The sequence below is a fragment of the Motacilla alba genome, chromosome 3 (genome assembly GCF_015832195.1).
Source record: "Motacilla alba alba isolate MOTALB_02 chromosome 3, Motacilla_alba_V1.0_pri, whole genome shotgun sequence".
Taxonomy (NCBI): domain Eukaryota; kingdom Metazoa; phylum Chordata; class Aves; order Passeriformes; family Motacillidae; genus Motacilla; species Motacilla alba.
This window is the reverse complement of record NC_052018.1, coordinates 72,475,761-72,495,089: the sequence shown is the minus strand read 5'-3', so window position 1 is coordinate 72,495,089 and position 19,329 is coordinate 72,475,761. Positions and strand designations below refer to the sequence as shown.

The 19,329-nt window shown below is 42.1% G+C and overlaps 1 protein-coding gene across 9 annotated transcripts in view; it reads left to right on the top strand.

The window, feature by feature from the left end:
* The window catches only part of FAM120B (family with sequence similarity 120B), a 101,540-nt gene that overhangs the window by 48,519 nt on the left and 33,692 nt on the right, over positions 1-19,329 (top strand). For 4 of the 9 annotated variants that reach the window (XM_038131840.1, XM_038131838.1, XM_038131837.1 and 1 more), the window contains exon 9: positions 596-3,997. In XM_038131840.1, coding sequence (XP_037987768.1) covers positions 596-879 — 284 coding nt within the window. In that variant the 3' untranslated portion in view covers positions 880-3,997. The other 5 variants (XR_005256315.1, XR_005256316.1, XM_038131841.1 and 2 more) reach the window with 3 other exon arrangements.

The following is a 19,329-nucleotide window of genomic DNA, read 5'->3' as shown; positions in this document are numbered from 1 at the left end:
ATGCTCATACTATATTTATTACCTGCTTATTATCTGCTCAGTTATAATGCCTGTGAGGATAAAAATTACCCCTTCAGAATTCCTTGAGCAAGTGACAACAAACAGAATGTTTTTCTGCTAGTTCAGTACTTTACATTATGTGGCAGCAATACTTCTGATGTGGCTCTACAACAAGCTCACGCTGGACACTCAAAATTGAGGATATCTGTTGGTGATTTATAATACCAGACCTTGGTAGCATCTGCTTTTCCTTGAGAGCTATATTTAACCATTTTAATTATGATTTGTGATTCCAATTTGGAGAGAGATTTCTGTTTGTTTTAATGACTGCAACCTCCAAATCTGTGTCATAAAATTTTGATCTGGTTTCTAAATACACTTGTTAGCAGCTTGTAATCATGATGTGCATAGATGGAAATGAGGACAAGAACCATGCTTGTTAGGCTGACTTTAGCTTGGAAAGATCATAATTGTGCTTGAGTATTTTGGCACAAAAGTAAGAAACACTGTTTCCTGAAAAAGAATACGCTGTCTCTCTTTTTCTGCATTTAATCTTACATATTGTCAGAGTTGCTTAGTGAATACTGTTTTTCAGGAAGAGAACAAAGAGATTTTAATCCCAGGTTCCAACAGCCACACAGAAGTCATTTTGTCTCTCCATATCATAACCAGATGAGGGGGTTCACACAAAGACATCTGCAATCCCAAGGTAAAAAATGGGTACATGTTTGTGGGTTTGGAATTGTCCCTATCACCAGTATAACAGCTCTGTGTCTACCTGCAGTTCATGTTTATGTGTGCAGTAACCCTACAGCAGTCAGCAACAAAATTTGCATTGATGCCTTAAGTTTTAGCTTTTATATTTTTCAGATTCTGTGAGTCTGCTTTAGTGTGTAGTTCTGAGCTTCATCTTAAGGGCTTGATACACTCCCTTCACAGAGTAGGTAGACAGAACAAGTCCTTTTGCAGCTAGGGACCAAGGACAATCCATACTAGTTTTGGGCCCAAGAGCATAAACAATGGTAGACTGAAGAGAGAAAACAAGGATGGGACTTCAGAGGCTAAAGCTGTAACTGGACAATTAATTCCCATATGCAGATGGACCAAAACTTATAAAAATGTGAGACCTCATGACCAGTCATATATTTTTGTGACCATTTTGGGTTCATCTTGGGTGTAGCCCTGGCTGGGCTCTTGTACTGGCCAAGGTGGATCCATTGAGGCCTTTTAATAAATACCTACTTCATGCTTTAACTCTGTCTAGCCTCTGTTCTAGGTCAGCTTTCACAAGGCATCACCATCAGTTACACAGTTGTGTATTGCCCCTTGCAAAAACCAACTCTGCAGGGTGAGGTGGAGTGTAGCATTGTAATCTGCAGTCATCTTCTACTCACAGTGTTCTGGGAAATAAGCTTTCATGTGGTATTTGTAATTTTCATGCTTGGTCTCAGATGAACTGTGTTTAAAATTGTAACAGTTCTAAAACAAATTGGCACAGCTGCACAGAAATGTGTCTGAAGTCTTTAGCTGCAGATCTTCGTTCATACTTCAACAAAACCCTCAAGCATATGAATAAAGTTAAACACATTCTTGAGTGGTTTTCTAGATCAGGGTCTCTGCTTCCAGGTCACTGCCTAAGTGATACAAATGCAAGTTTTGTCTTGCCTTGGCATTAATCTTAAGTCATTCACCAGCCTCACTTCTTGAAAAGAACAGACATTTCAGTGAAACACCATGGTGGATACAACTGTTGAGCTGACTTAATTCAGTTTTACTTCCTCGCTACTCTGAGTTGAAGCACATACATGTAGATTAAAGAAAATAAGCAAAAGGAAGAGAGGTGTCTAAGAAATATCAATTATTTTTTCAAGTCTGCAGAGCCTGAATTTATTTTATATTTCCAGGTGAGGTTTTCAAGTAAGATCACTGATGTGATTAGGAAAGAGAAGTAATAAATAGATACAGTGAAGTCTTTAATGTGTTTCAGCTGCCACTGTCGAATGCTTCAGAGTAAGATAATATAATTTGATTCACAAATAATATTCTTTGATCCTCTATGTAAAATATAAAGCTAAAATATAGAGTATGTATGCTGACCATAAGCAAACCCAAACTGGTCATTGTTACCAGTTCTCGATCATCTGAAGAAACCTGATATTCAGGGGTCAGATAATCTCTGGCCAGCTCCAGAGATCTCATGGCTAGGTGTACTCCACAAAGTATGTTCTACAGTAACTGTGCTGCTGTGTTATAAATGTCTTTCAGTAGCATTATTTAAACATCTTGGCTTCTTCTACACTATCCCTATTTCTTACCCTCAGGACACTCTTAAAACATGATCCCGTAACTGCAGTTAAATTGACTGTGTTATAAGTAAAACAGGTTTATTGGAAAAATACATCTGTCCTTATAAAAGAGCCCTGCAATGTTTTAGAGCTCCTTTTAAAGTGATCTGCCAACATGACTCATTTTGGCAAAATTCTTTTCCTAAGTTTGCTAATATTAGCACAGGTATTTGGGTTACTTCTCTATGTAGTTGCTGTCTGTTACATGTGTGTCTCAGCAAAGAGAGAGAAAGAAAGAACAGCCATTTTCTGTTCATGGAAGCTTATGTGATAAAACTCCCTAGTTATAATACTGATTATCTGTCTATCCCATCCTTTATGTACCTTTCCATGGTACACTGTTATGGCTCCTGCTGTTGCATATGATACATAAAATCATTGGATTAAATACAGTAAAAAGTAATGGAACAGTAACCATGGGACCCATATCTTCTGTATCAGGAGTGTATAGAATGATTAGGCAGCCTTTGCTCTCTCTTATCAGTTAATGTTTAAGAATTCTGCGACAATGTCTCAGCTTCACCAGTGGAGGAAAGAGTGCCTCCACCAAGAAAGCATCAACCTGAGAAGCAGTGGCATTTCTCTGAGAGGATGGCTTGAATCCCCTCAGACAGAACAAGAACTGGACTCAGGCATCCTTCATTATATGGCCAATAGTAGCTACCCAGCTGCTGTAATAAGCAGCTCATCCTCTAGCTGTATTTTGACTGCAGGGAATTCAGCTGTGGCTTTTTTTTGCGTTTTGGGAAGGTTGGGGGGTTTTTTGTTTGATTTTATTCATTTAACTTCTCTCCATCAATTTCTTGGCTATGTATTACAAATGGATAAGAGCACATCTGTGTTACTCAGAGCAGGCCATCTATGCCTCAGGAAGGTGGATTTTCCCTTAATATTTCTTGTTTGATAATTTATGGATTTTAGGTTTGTGGCTGCAACACCACGCCACAGCCCATATAACCTATTGGAAGACAAACTTCATTAATTAGAAGTTAAGACCACTAATACATTGTTTTACATCACAATGTTAACTCATTCTATAAGAACCTAAAAATAAACTGAGCGTTAAGGACCATGGAAACCACTGTTAATTATCCATTTCTTCACAGAATGTAATTGCATCAAAACACAAGCAGCCTCTCATTTGCAAGATACTTAGTCAAGTCAAGTCTTCCATGCTGGTGTTGCTTTCAAGCATGCTTCTGATTAATAGGATTTTGGTAGAACTGTAATGCAGATGGAACCTGGTAGAACGTCAGTGCTGAGAAAAGATTTTAATTTACATTGTGAGTGCTGCTTTAGTAATAGGGCTCTCTAACTAAAGCAGTGTAGTGCACAGGCACACTTAAACCAGTATGAAAATATTTGTAAATATAGCTTATGTCTGGTTCTAAACAGCATATTATCCTTACCTGAATTCATACAGTCAGATCTACCAGGCATAGATGAGATTCACTATTCCAAAACATTAATTGGACTAGGTTTAAAAGTTACAGTCACACAAGAGTTTTAAAAAGAGCCACCATGCACTTTATCCTCCAGGATCTCAGAATACTAGCCATAATTACACACCAATTGGACAGGGGCATGTATTTTTTTTTTAAGATATGTATAATTGTAACTTTTCTTGCATGCTGTCTAAATAAGCCCTTTTTTTTTTTTGCTTTAGTGTTCACTGAATGCATTTAATTCCTCTCTTACTCTCTCCAGGCAGAGGATCAGGACATCCACATGGGAGGAGATATCACCTTCCTCCTCGGTAAAGAATTAATGTCTACAAGTGGCAAATGGGAATGTGGAATAGTTGCCACTGGAATGACTTATGTTTATTCAGGCTTTCACCTGTTTTTATGAACTGTGCAGAGTAACTGGTCAGTGTGACTGTGGAGGAAATCACACAAAGCTGAGGCTGTTCAGCTTGTTAATCACTTACCATGTTAGGTCTAAGCTTGTTCTGAGACCAGAATCACCAAAACTTAAGTTACAGCTACCTGAGGCACAGTAGCATCCCAGTATAGCTACACGGTTTTGTCCGTTTGACAAGGGAAAGTCTGAATTGGTTTTTATAACATTGTGAGATATTCCTGAGTGTAAAGTTAGGACTTAAACTATAATTTTTGCATATTTTTGTAATAGTTGTTTATATTACAATACTTTCCTCACCATGAATAATGTGTCATGTCTATGCTGTATTGTGGTTTATGTCTTGATTGTGGATTATATTTGTGTTTTAAGGGTTATACCAAGGTTTCTGAAACCCTGAAAAGTTTGAAACCTGACCTCACTGATGTAAGCATCATCTGCCAGTGAAACAATGTGACTTTCTTGTAAAATGTAACTTTTTTACAAAGGAAAAAATTGCTTTTACATTTGATACCTTTAGTTAAGCAACTTTTGTAATTTTTTCAACTGAGGAAGGAATCTGTCATGCTCTATGTCTATAATGAATAATACATATGACAACTCAATATTTCTTTTCTGCCCAGAAGTCTAATCTAAACACTGACCTTCAAAATTAAAAATTGGTATGTTTCACTTTGTGATTCAGTTTTAGGAATATATGTATTTGTTTAGTTCTAAAATCAAGGGGGTGTCAAGAGAGGAGCCAGGCTCTTCTTAGTGGTGCCAAGCAATAGGACAAGAGGCAATGGGCAGAAACTGATGCACAGGAAGTTCCACTTGAATATGAGGAAGAACTTCTTTACTGTGAGGGTGACCAAGCACTGGAAGAGATTGTTCAGAGAGGTTGTGACATTCAAGAACCACCTGGCCTCAATCCTGTGCCCCGTGCTCTGGGATGACCATGACTGAACAGAAGTGGTCCCTTCCAGCCTGACCCATTCTGTGACTCTGTGATTATTCCCTTAATGTTGTTTCTTAGGCCTCATGCAGGTGACTCCTTTGAGTCAACTGTCAGTGGAACTTTGTTCCTGTTTAGTATCCTTGTTATGTCAACGTGAATAGCATTGTCAGACATCTATAACTCCATACTCAATTTCCTCCTGTGTATTTTTCTGTTTTTAATCCCATAAATATATTTTTCATATTCTATATATAGCAACAATCCAACTAAATAAACAAGCAATAAGGATTTCTAGTTTTATTAAAAGTTTGAGCAGACACCATTTCACACAACATGGTGTCTTAATTTGCATTTCAGGAAATGCACTGTCATCATAGGGGTATTCCTGCTTCCTTTTTCAATCGATTTTTCACTGACTGTAATTGTACTATCATTTTTTTACTGTCATTTTTATCCCTCCCCTCCCAACCTTTTGAAATAATGTGGTCTGAATTTTATGGAAACTTCTCTGGTTTCAGGGATCTCATGATGTATAATAGTGTATTTTAAAAGAATGTGATTTTGTGCCAGAATTTGTTGGTAATTCCCTCTTCAGGCTTTGATATGAGAAAAGATGTCTGTAGTCCTCAATAAACAAAGTTAAATACAGTCAGAGTGGGAGTTTTGCTGTGCTAGCTGTGGTATGAATTGTTGGTAATAATTACCCTGATTACTGAAGAATTGATAGTGTCTCTGTGAGGTTTTTTTTCTTCCTAATGTTAGACCATAAGCAGAAGCTGCTTATTATTATTATTTCCAAGCCAAAAGATTTTTTCCCCACCAGGAATAGTAGAGGGAAGGCAGAAGCATGAAGCTGAAACACAGAAGTGCTACTTTCCTGTCTCACTGAACTTTGAATTGTTCACCGTACCACAAAGTTTATGGACTCTAGAAAGAAATCATATCAGAGAACATGACCATAAAGGTTCCAGTTTAATAGGGTTTCCTTAATATGTGGACCACGGGGTTGTTTTGAATGGTTACAGATGCGAGGACAGACATGTGGATTTGAAGGGAATGAACGTGTGTTTGTGAAGAAAGCATTCTTGTTCAGCTGTTCTGCTTAGTCTTCTCTAGCCTGTGCACTGGATAGCTGCTTTTCATCAAATATTCACTGAAATTGTGGATTGATTTATTAGCTTTATGTGTTCCCCTTCTAGAAGGGGATCCAGAGGACATTCCATAACATCCATAACCTAGTCAACAGTGACTCAGCAGAAATTGTGGCATGGTCATTGTGAGACAGTGACTGACAGGAGCACATCTATCAGCTTTCCTCTTTATGTATCCTTCCTCTCCAATTGCTTTGCTCATTTGTGACACCATCACACTGGGAATCCGAATCTGGACTGAAGAAAAAACCCTGAAACAATGAGTTAATCTTACGATGCTGTGGCACTGCAGTTATCAAACCATACAGTTTGTGCCTCTTTTATAAAACAGGAGACTACAATTTTAATTGCTCTGTTATCTTAGCAAGTGCTGTGCTGAGATGGAGGGGAACAGCCATCCTAAAGCTCTACAGATCTTTTTGTGCCATGCTGTCTAAGCAAAAGTATAAGAATACTCCAACGTACAGTATTATATTGCAAAGGTGATCTTTATTTAAATGCTGGGGAGGAAAATCAAAAGTTTACATGTTCACATTTAAACACTGACTCCCCATTGGCAGCTAAACTGGGAGGCAGGCTAGTGTATGCTCCTTCACTTGGGAGTTTGATGGGATAGTCCTCTGTGGTGCAGAGCCTCTTTCTCTTTGAGGGTATCTTTTGGTTCTATGGAAGCACGGTCAGCCCAGTAAATATGCAGAAACCTTGGTATGTTTCTGCCATAGTGCTTGGGAGCACAGGAATGCCATGAGGTTCTGAGGCTGTTGAGGCTGCCCTCTTGGGTACATGCTGATGGCCTGGCGAACTTCTCAGTGCAGGTCATTCAGGGTGGCTGAGGTTGCTCAGGACGGGGCTCGGTGATGGTGACTATTACAGGCACCCGTGTTTCCCGGTGTCCCTGGTGCAGAGGTGATTGACAGCTCCATGCCTGCATCCCGAAGGCACTGCCAGGCTCTCCTCCTGGTCCTCAAAGGGGTTTGACTGCCTACAGCAGGATGCCCTTGGATGCAGCTGGTCAGTGAGGAAGACCTGTGTGAGAGAGCTGTGGGAAGCCTCCTGGGAATCTCACGAGACTCTTGACTCAAGAGCAGTGTTTAAGCCTAGGTTCTTGCCCTTGGTGCTTGCCTAATCTACTTTGTAGGAATCCAGTCCTGTGCCTGTCTAAATCTGCCTTTGCCTTGGTGATTTGACTTCCCTGTGTGACATGGACATCCCTCATCCCCATGGACTTGCCCAGTGATCACAGGACAGTTGTGTGACACTGGTTACTGCCATCAGACCTGCTCTGCTGTTCTTCAGGTACTGTGGGACTGCACTCTCAGCAGTGAGGTCACTGCCCTACATTGCCCCTCTACTACTGGCTTGCCTTCCCTTGTGGAGCAGGCCCCCCTTGCTGCTCCACGACAGCTTTAAGACCCTGACAGCACAGGGGGTCAGGAAGTTTGGCTGAAACTACCACAGTGCTTGGATAGTGTCAAAACAATAGATCTGGCCTGTGGGCTGAAAACAGTTGGAAAAACTGAAAATGGCTACAAACCAGCCAAGTGTCTTTGTGCATCCCTGCAGAATTAGGACCTTGCTTTCATTGCTTTCCTAAATCTTGCAGCTGACACCCAGATCTTTCTCACCCATAGCCAGACTGATGGGTACACTGTGTTTCAGCTGTGCCCACCACAAATGCAAGCTGGTTCAGAACACAGAAGCTCATTTGTTAAAGAGTATGTTCTTGAAACTGATTCTTGTTGAGCACTGTGGCTTGTACTGGTTTTGGAGCCCGAGGCTGGTGATCAGGCATTAAGTTTAGCCTACAGTTTTTACCTAGAAGTATAGCATTGAGACAACACAGGATGAGTTGAAAAGTTTTCTGTAACAGACAGGGGCAGCTGGCAGGGTATTCTCTCTGAGGGATCACCAGCCTAAATTTATTTATCCTAAAGTTTATCTTAAATTTATCTTACTACAAAATTAAGGTCTAATGTTTGGTTTTGTTTGTGCCAACTGGGAAAATACATCTTTATTGTATTAACACCCCTTGACCTTAAAGTCTGGAATATTTGTTCAGGTAAGGAACCCAAACCAGTTACTGACTGTGATGCTGTACTGGGTGCTGCTCATTGCCTGGGTAGCAGCTATTGTAGTGCACAGCTTAAAACTCACTAACACACCTGAAATCAGAGTGCAGGCAGGACATCAGCTGTAGCAATTGCAACTGCTGTCTCCTATACATCTAAAAACTACAAATACAAATATACAGCACCAAGCCTGGCAGGGTTCAGAGTTTGGACAATGCTCTCAGGCATGTGGTGTGACTCTTGGAGAGGGTGCTGGGCAGGGCTAGGGGATGGACTCGATGGTGCAACTGGGCATACTCTGTGATACTGTGAAATAGGGAGATAGGCATTTCTTCAGGGCAAAGAACTGTTCTGCGTGCAGAATTTCAGTCGCACTGAAATGTGTCGTATTCTGCACTGGGTGTTCATGTTTGATATCAAAATTGTATCTTGCCAATAAGCATCACCAAAAGACTCTCTTCTCCTCAGTGATGACATTTGTGATGACTGTTTACCATTCCTTTGGAGATGAAGGACTTGATTTGGTGATCAGATACAAGCACAAACCTGAACATTACACAGGCTAGGGAAGCAAGGACAAGACAGAATGCAAGGTATGGGTGCACACAACCCATCAATTTAGTATTTTGAGGCTTTGCAGTATTTTGAGTCTTTTTGAGTATTAGTCTTTGCATTGATTCTTAGTTTCCCAGTTACACATTAGATCACTCATCAAATGACCTTTCATTATTAGTGGTCCCATAGATAAACAGGGATATATTAATTGCTCATATAGTTAATCTAGGCATGATTTTTTTTAAATAATACATTGATATTTCAATTGTATTAAGCATCTCTTTTTCATGCCAGAAGACACAAGAAATATTAGGCACAGGAACCAATCCTGGATATAAGCTCTCTGAATATGCTTGATAGCTGCAGGCTTTTTAATAGAAAATAGTGCACCCTGTCTCAAAAATTAGATAGCCAATTCTGCAGCTGGTATTTGGACTCATATTAAAGAGCAAAACTGTACTGTAAGAGATGTTCTGATATCAAATGTGTTTTCTAAATATGCTTTAGGTGGCTTAAAAACTCATTAATCAGTGAAAGCAATCACAGTTTTTAGAAAAGTGATGAGAAACTTGCATGGCATTTATGGCATTTGGAAAAGTTAGGTCAAGGTAACCATTCAGGAGTTACCTTTGTGACATTCAGCTTTATTTTGGGCAAGAGGTTGTTCATTAATAGCAGAAGACCAGCAGGCTCTGTATCTACTTCCTGATAACACTTTTAATTTTCACTTGTGATCATGATGCAGCTCATCTAAAAGGGATGTAAGTGTATAATGTGCTGCCTTTTGATAATCATCTTTGTCCCCTAGCTTAATTACCCATCAGGTCCATCAGACCTTCTGATCTACATTCTGCTGGAGGGTTTTCAATTCCAGTGACATTTGTGGAGGTCTGAGGCAGGTGCTGGTGGCAAGGCTGAACCTCTCGTTGTGTACTACACAGATCACCACATTTGAATAGGGTGATAAGGCTGCCCCCAAATCTTTGTGCAACTTGCAAGGGTGATAAGGCTGCCCCCAAATCTTTGTGCAACTTGCAAAACTCCTCTCTTTAACAAAGCCTTCATTTTGTAGGTGTGATTTAATTTCTAATCCACCTTCCCTGTGCAGAGGGGGGATTTCACAAAGGAGCACATAGGAGAGTTTCAAACAAATCCACTGCAAAATTGCTTTTCCAAACAGAAGAGGGAGAGCAGCTCTACAGCTGATGCGCAGCAGCACAGAGCATTTAGAAGCTGGCCAGTGCATGGAGCCCAAAACTTCTAGGTTTTAAAAACAAATCAGAAACCTTGAGTATATACTGGTTTGGAATACACTTAATGCGGATTTGTTTGTGGTTTTTATTGACTACCTGTCTATCTAGGCTCATCTTGTAACTGTGTGACATCAGTGCAAGTCTAGGCATTGATTGTGCTTTATGCTTTAAATAAAGATTAGATTTTAATGATTTCCTGAAGTTTTTGAACAAAAGAAATACTAACCTGCAAATTCAGCCTTCTTTTTTTTTTTTTTTTTTTTTGAGGAGGGAATTATTTTACTTATTTGCATTGCTGGTTACTATATTAATTCTTGGCAACAAACAAGAAACTTTTGCTCTAAGCAAGTTAAAAAATAGCATCAAAGAAAAAATATTAAGTGCTAACAGGAGCCAGTTTGCATGTCTTAACACTTCCTTGTTGGGAGCAGGAAAGAAATCCCAAATTTGTCACTGTGCATTTGTTTACACTGAGGTGTTATTGCTTAATCACTCCACCATCCCTCTCCCTCATAAACACCCCCATCTGCCTGCAGAAGGAGTCCAGCTTAGCAAGGCTGATCATTAATGATGCTAGAAAATAGAAAGGAAGGGGGGAGAGGAGAGGGCAAAAAGAAAAAAATATAAATAAAGCTTTTCTTCTGTCCTTATGATCCAGGAGTGCAGTGTTTCAGGGGGTTTTTGACTGCTCTGTGTAGTGCTCACTAGGGGCTACAGCTGGTGCCAGCCCCAGCATTTAGGTTTTGAGAGGATGAGTGTTCAGCCTGCTGGAGGATAAGATGCCTCTCTGTGTGCTGGGTATGATCTATCCTGTGAGGGGAAATAGTTTCAGTCACAAAACACTTGTGTTTCTAGGTATGTGAGGGTAGCATGTGTGAAGTTTCTGTAAGAGACTTGGTAGTATTTTCCTCCCTTACAAAAAGTTTTCTTGCTCTTTATATGACTTCAGTAAAATCCCTTAAAGGCCAGAGGGAGGGTTTGGGGTTTTTTGTGGGTTTTGTTTTTTTTTTTCCTGAATTCTGTTGGTTTTAAGTTGGGACTACCAGAAAAGAAGTTTAAAAGTAATTTTACGAAAGAAAATTAATCAGATATGAGGCCAGGACTGCTTGAAAAACTAAAAATTAAAGGCTATGCTTTGTCTCAGGCACCTTGTGCAACTTACTTCATATGAACTGTGTCCTTTTGGATGTGTTAGGCTGACAGTGCTGGGAAATTAGCCCAGGCCTTCTGACTTCTGGTAGTTTCCCTGACTGCTGGACTACAAACTGGCATGACAGATTGCATCCAGCACAGTAGGCTGCAGAAAGAAGTTAATGGAAAATAGACTGCTTTGATGTTCACTTCTGGTGGGCTGATCCTCTGGTTTAAAGGCTAAACATCCATTGTCCCCAGTAGGAGTTTTCTTTATGAAAAAACTTTCACAAAATCTGTAATTTCCATTTTGTTTTCTGAGACTGTGGTTTGCTCTATTTCTACATTCAGTAGCCAGCAAACATTTTCAAGAGTGATTTGTAATTTTCGTGTCTCTAACTTCAGAGGCCACAGACATGGCCTTATTTCTCAGAAATAAGCTAAGCATCTGTCCTCTTCTGCAAAAGCAGATGTCTCTAAAGTATTTCCATCAGAGCACCAGAAATGAAGGCACCTAAACACACTGCCTACTTTGCTGGAAAATGGGGCTAAGCACTGCAGAGATGCACCTTAGAAAACAGGCTGGAATTGAAATGGGGGGGAGGGTGAGGAGAGTGAGAGCAAATACAGTAACAGCCTATGATTAGAAATCTTAACAATGACAGTGAGTTCTGTTTAATTCCTAACTGCTTAAAAGCAGGCCTGGGGAAATGCTCTGCTTAGAAATGTCATGGAAAGTGCAGCTGGTCCATAGGCAAAAGGATCTTTCCCATTTTGCAGTAACACTGCCATTTACTGGGCCATACCACTAGCAATTTGCAACAATGGGAGGGAAAAAAGCTGCCATTTGACCTAGAATGCAATTTTCAACTAATTAATAAAGTGACCATTAGTGCCCGAGGGGATAATAACAGGAATAAGAACAAATTACTGTGGGGTGCAAAGGAGGCTTGGGCATTGTATTGCAAATTTCTTATGGCACTATTCTTCCCCCCCCCACACTAATACTTTTAAAGTGCCCCCACTCAACACTTGCTCCTTGTAGGACCCTTGCAAACCACATAAGAATTAGCCCTTCAAAGATGAATCAGGATCTAATTGTTGTGAACAAAGTGCCACCTGGAGAGAAATGTTACAATATACCTTCATTACAAAGCATTCAATCTCTCTCACGCTCACAAGTCCTGGCTACAGTACAGACAAAAAGAAGCAGTTGCTAGCATTAAGATCAGGCACCTGCAATTATTTGTAAGACACTGCCAGTCCCTGCACAAATATGCCCCTAACATTGCATGAGCCTTGTTGGAACTGCTCTGTTTATGCTGCTTCAGAGCAAGTCTTGCTGGAATCTCTCTGTTTGTGACTCCCTAAGCTGTCACTGGAGCCCTCATATTGGTGGGGACATCAGGAGAAGAAGCTGCACCATTCACCCTGCATTTTCAGGATGTGCTCTAGGATGTGCTCTCCATCAAGACTCTTCTGTATTTTATGGATTGACAGTGCCCTGGTTTCATTTCTCTGCCTGAACGAGGTTTTACTTGTGGGTGCAGCACATCCCCTGCAGGTCCTGCCTGTGGTCGCACTTTGCAGCTTCAGTGGCTGGAACTGAAGACAAGACCCTCCAGTGTCTGCCACATTTGTGGCTGTGTGTCCACAGAAGTCAAAGTCAAATGACACTGCTCTTGTCAGTCCTGAAAATTCCAGTTGTCTGTTTTACAGCGAATTGAAAACCACTGTCCACAGGCTTGCTCTGCTCATGCCTTGTTTAGAAAGTCAGGGAGACAAGCTCTCAGGCTTGACTGGGAGAAAACCTCCCCAAGAAACTAACAACAAACTCTAGCTTTTGATCAGTAATCTGTCTGTTGTGGCCAGCACAAAGAAGAGACAGACTCTGGTAGCTGGGAGCAGGTGAGGGAACACAGGACCTTCCCTTCCCTTTAGGAGTAGGACTTGCTCCACACTAAGGTGAAACCATTCTCACTTCCCAAAAGCATTTTGTAGAACTTGTTTGGTGGGGTTTTTTAAGCAGTGGGAGATATAGAATCATGGAACAGCGCAGGTTTGAAGGGGCCTTGTAAAACCACCTGACCCAACCTTCCATGGGAGAAGGAGCCCAGATGAGATTATTTAGCACCCTGGGTGATCACACCTTGAAAACCTCCAGTGATGAGGACCATTCCACATCCCTGCAGAGCTTGTTCCAGTGAATGATTGTTCTCATTGTTAAGAATTTATTCACTATATTAAAATGAAACCTTTCCTTGCCCCTTGTCTTCTTGTTTCAGTAAACATGAATATCCTGCTCATTCTGAGGATCAGGAAGTCGGAGACGGAAGGAGAGGTGGAAGCAGTCTCCCCTCTTTCTGTTCCTCTCTCAGATTATCCATCTCCTTACCTGTCAGATTATCCATGCTGCTTCAGAGAACTGAGGGACTCACTAGAAGGGAATGCTCAGGTACCTTGGCCAGGTTGATTTCTTCACTGGTGGACATGGAGGCAGGAACTTCTGGAGATTTAAGCAATGTTAACATCCTTTGGCTGCTGATTTTCCTAGAAAAACTACCTCTGTCCAGAAACAGCACGCTCAGGGCCTACTTTGTTGGATAAATAATCCCAATGCCCCACTTGCCTCATATTTTGGAACATATGTAGTGCAAATAGAGATACAGAAAAATTTTTACTTGTAAAAAGCACCTTATATGAAACCAAACCAATCCTTTTGGATCCTGAAAGACTTCAATTGTTAAATGTGATTCCAAATGTTCTTAACTGGCAGAAACTGGCTGTATATGCTCACCCTGCAGCTGTTTTATAAACAGCCAGCATTATTGCTGCAATTAAAACACATGCTTAGGATTTTTCATTTTGACTTTGGCTGTCATTGACCATCTCCAGCTTCCACTTCAGAAGACTGTTCACCATAAAGGATCTGCACTGCTTTAACATCAGTAAAGATTTGACAGAGGACCAAAAGGTGATGACTTAAATACAGTCTTTGGTGTAACTGGGAGCGTGAGGCTGCACCAAATTAGTAGGTATGGACCAGCTCTGGTTGTACATGCAGTGGAGGAAAGGAACAAAGCGTCCCCTATGACTGGAACACCATTCCCCAAACAGCACTAAAAGAGCTGGACTTCCAAGAGCACGGTCAGTGACTTGCAGATTGCCTTTCTGATACTGAAAGGCATTGATGGCATAAAGCACAACACAGCCCAGAGCATAAAATGAGCATCTCTCAGCTGTCTGGCATCCTTCTGCTTGAAATTGATCAAAAATGGCTCAGCTACTCAGTCTTCTCAGGTTAAAAGTGCTCTTAAGTGGCTTTGCTAGAGTTGCAGTGCTTGCCTCTGGCAGCTAGCAGCAAGAGCACAGTCCTGGGACACCTTGCTCCTCATGCAGTGATCTGCAGTTTCTGTGTGTCTGTCCACTCATTGGCACACATGGTTCATCAGGGAGCTCTCACTGAGCACGTGTTCAGAGTTGATGAGAATCTAATTTGTTCTGCTGTAAGAGGATTCTGTGTAATCATTAGGATGGGGGTCAGAGTTAGGAAACCTGATTGATTCCCCTGCACCTTCCTAGATCTGTCATTTACTGACTCTGTGACCTTGCTCAAGAGATTCCAGAATCTTGTGACACTCATTGTCAGCAGCTGGAGCACAGATCCGCCTTTAGAAGTCTCTAGGAAGCTGAGAGACATGGGAAGTGATAGCTGCAGTGTGTCTTCCACACTAAATGTGTGGAATATTACCCCAATAATTGTAGTGCTGAGGCCAGATACTGAGCTGTGCAAAACTGCGAGCCATTTGAAAATATCAGCAGATGACTCTTTGTGCAGCTCTTTGCTAAAAAGCTGTATTCACCTCTCAGAGATATTGTAGTTTGAGGAAGGGCAGGAGATCCTTGGGTGAATTGGGCTGTACAACTGCAGAGCGTCTGGGTAAAGCTCCGAGAAGAAATTGGGAATAAACAGGAGGATGTACAGGAGATTATCCAGGCTGCAAATCCCTGACCAAATTCATGCTCTCCAAAGAGAGGCACAAGGAGCAGAGACTGGAAGCATTTGCCATTTCCAAAACAGCTTGGCAGTCCCCCAGGACTGCAGACAGGCTTCACTGGAGGGTCTGTTCTTCTGCTGACACAAGAGATGGATGAACATACAAGTGCCATTAGCATTGAAGGGAGGTGCCTGCTAAACTTTCCCACGAGCTAGTGGAGGAAAAGGCTTCTAAAGGTATCTCACGAGCTAACAGAAGGCTGTGGCTGCACATGCTGCCTCTCTTTAATTTCTGCCTGTGATACAGCTGTACACTTACATCACTTGGATGTATCTACTTGACATCTTGCTGTCTGTCACAAAGAGGCACTTTGGAGCCATGCAGCATGCTTGCCCGTTATCCCCAGTGCAAGTCTATAAATACACAACTTGTGTGTAACCTGTTTGTATACTGACCCTCAATCCCAGATTGATCAGCTGTTGAATCCAAGGACTACAGTCTCCTTTGAATCCTATTTTTATTGAATGTTCATCAGCAGGAATATATGTTGTATTTTAATTTTTTTTCCTTTTGTGGCTGTTTTTCTTTCTTTTGTAGCAAGCATTAAAGTTTATTTTGGGCCGAGGAAAGCTATGCCCTTTGTGACAATGTGTTGTGGAGCTTTATTTAATCCTGTGGGGTATTTGTGTGCATTTTGTTGGGGGAGGGATGGAAGGAGGGGAAAAGAAAAAGCTGTAGAAATAGTGGAACTGGAGATCTAGACTCCTAGAAGGTGGCAATCTGTTAACTAGTGTTCTTGGGAAAACCTGTCTGTGGTGAAAATAAAGCCCCATCGTTAAAACCCGGTGCATTTTCCTTTTCTGCCCCTGAATGTTGTTAACAATGTTGCACTCTGGTTAAGTAAAAATCTAAAACTGCAGTGAAGTGTTAGTAATCGGTTCCTGAGCAGATTCCCTAATGCTATTCACTTTTCCCTGCTAATCTTCCTGTGTGAGTTATAACAATGCAGCACCAAATGAGAAGGAAATGTCAGGTTATGTTTCAGGGCCAGCCTCCTGCCCACCCTCCATCTGTGCTGATGTCAGTGCTTATTGGAACATATGCTGCCTGTTGCTCACTGACCATCTGTTAGCTGAGCTGATGAAGTGTTCCCGTTGCTGGGACAACCCGGCCCTTGATTGTCAGTGGCACCGCAAACATTTTCTGCTCAGGTTTCACTTTTATCTGTGCTCTGGAATGGCAGCTCTGCCGTGGCAGGGGTTACCCCATCCCGGCGTTTTCCCTCGGCCTGGGTGGGGAGCGCAGTCAAAATTCAAGGTGCAAGTTTTGGGGCAAACTACTAAAAGGCTGCAGCAGAGTTAATGTGCCTGTGAAGTAACTGCTGGCATTGCAGCTAGGACCCAGGGCCAGGCATGCTTTCCAGTGGGAGCCCAGGGTCGAGGGAGCATGTCTGGTAGTGGTTAGAAAGCTTCTGTGAAGAGGCTGTGACTGGCATCCTGCAGAAACACCCGTAGCCCTGAAGACATGCCAGGCTACAGAGGGATTTTTGGAGAGAAGCAAAAGGCAAGGGATGGGCTATTTTCCCCTTGGTTAAGAGTCACTTGTACTGAGACTTCTGCGCGTTGTTGTTGTGCCTGACAGCCACAGATCTTTCGGACATAACTGAATCCAAATGTACCAGTGTTTTTTTATGGTGTGGGCCTCAGTTTAAGCCATAGCAGTAACAAAACCATTTGCCCGCACTCAGCCTTTTAGCAGCTCTGTCTGGTGAGCTTCCCCCTCTCTTAAAAATGTCTACAAACATTAATCAATCCTCATGACAAGCCTGTGGGGCTGGCAGGTGGCATCCCCACTTTACAGGGGGAGAAGCAAGTGTGAGAGCTGGCACGAGACGGGCGGCATGCCCACCTCCCAGCCTTGCCTGCTGAGATCACTAGACCAGACTGCCCTTCATTGCTCACCAAGAGCCCCAGCTCTGCCGCAGTGCCAAGAGGAGCTGCATTCCAGACACCAGGGCAGAGAAGACTCTGTCCTGTCGTTCCTCCCATCTAATATGTGAAGGGGATAGATCAGCGTCTGATAAATGAATGCTGTTGGTGAAGCTGACCACCATAAATAGAGTGAAATGTGACAGCCATTGGGATACAGAAAGTCTGGATGTTTGGGAATGTTAAACGCTCTGAAGTAATGAAATGTCTTGGTCTTTCACTTTCTGTGTTGGTCTTTCACTTTCTGTGTTGTTTTCCTCACTGACCCAGGGGTTTTGGTTCCTGGATGACCTGATCTCTCAGCCCCAACTTTGGAACTGAAGACTATCCCATCATCCTTCCATTTCTCTCAATTCCCTTCCCCCCAGCCTTGCCTCTTTCAAGTTTTGTGAAAATCTTTTCTCAGATATATTGTCCCTTCGCAGTTTCCTAGCTTGCAAAAGCAAATTTTTTAGTCCTTCATCCAGCCTATCCTTTCTGTTTCGTACCTCAGTCCAGTCGTTCCTGTAGCCTGGTCAGTCAGCTGTACTCTGGCTGGCCTTTCTACCAGCTCCCCTTACTTTTCATGCTTCTAAAATCCCCTTTTCTTCTGTTCCTAGCATAAAAATCCTCTTCCCAGTTCTGTCTGGTATCTATACCATCTTTTTGTAAGGCTAAGCTGTAAGTTTTTTCGCAAAAAAGGCTCTTTATTTTTCATCCTATGCATCAATTATTGTTGTAATTAAATGACTGAATAGTACAATAATGTTGTGTGCTCAGAGACTACATGACGTGTGCTAGAGTTGGATAAGATATGATCCATTCTGACGTAATCCTAGGTGTTAATAATACCCTACAATTTCAGCAAATGCTGCTATTTCAGGATGTTCTGGCAGAACAGGCTGGTTTTACTCACCCCGGGGACAAGCACATGAACAAATTACCACAAAGCCTGCAAGGGTGGGGGTTTACATTGCCTCATTTGCTTTGTGGTGAGTGCCTGAGTGCTGGGTCTTATTCTGTGGTACATGTGGGGTAGTGCCCTGTGCTTGTGTTGAGCTGCATGCCAGGTCTCTTACCTTGCCTTTACTGTGCTTAAGATAAAAACATTTATCTGCAGCTTATCACAATTACCACCACAGAGCCTGAGCACTCTAAATTCAAAACCATCTCTTGTGGCAACTTGTTTCATGCCAGTCTGGTCTGCTTTTAAATCCACTTTGGTGTCCTTGTTGCTTGCCAGAATGGTGCAAATGTGCCAGCATGTAGATGAAAATTAGGCTGATCTTTTCTCCTCTCAAGAACATCAGAGAACTTGATAGTTTTGGTACCTTTACAGACCTAGACAACTCTGCATTTTGAATCAAAACAAAGCAGAATTTAACACTTAACTTCAAGATTTGACGGCATGATTTTCCCTCAGTCCAAAAATGTGAAGGAATACTAATATCACAAGCCATTAAAAGTCCAGCCCCAAGGAGGATTTGTAGTTCCCAACTGAAAGTGCTATTTTTACCCAGGGCAGGACTGCGCATTTGGGCAGTTCTTAGGCCCAGATTAAACAGTGGCACTGCCTTCTATACACTCTGAGAAGATCAATTACGCTGTGTCTTTGAGTGCTCTGACCAGTGAGAGTAGTCAATTAAAGAGCTTTAAAGCCTTGAGATGCTACCAGCAAGGTGAGATGAGGCATATACATGTAATTTACCAAAAATGTGTAATGTCTGTGCATTTCGAGGGAAGTGTAGGGGCCAAGGGTCGCGTTGAAACCCCAGACAGCGATTCCCTAGCTGCCATCATGGGCACCTATGGAATGCCTGCTGTCCTCCTCTTGAGCATGCCAGAGGTCCCTGGTGCTGTGCCTGTTTACAGCACTGGAAGCCAAATTGCAGATGTCTTACTGGAAGCACAGGTCCAGGGGTGTGAGGCGCACACACAGCCTCAGCCTGCAGAAAGCAGAGAGGTGGTTACAAATTGCCTGTCTGGTGTTGCTGAGGCAGGTGTACCACAGCCAGTTACAGAAGCACTGCTGGGCTGCTAGGGAGGTTCATCAGCTGGGC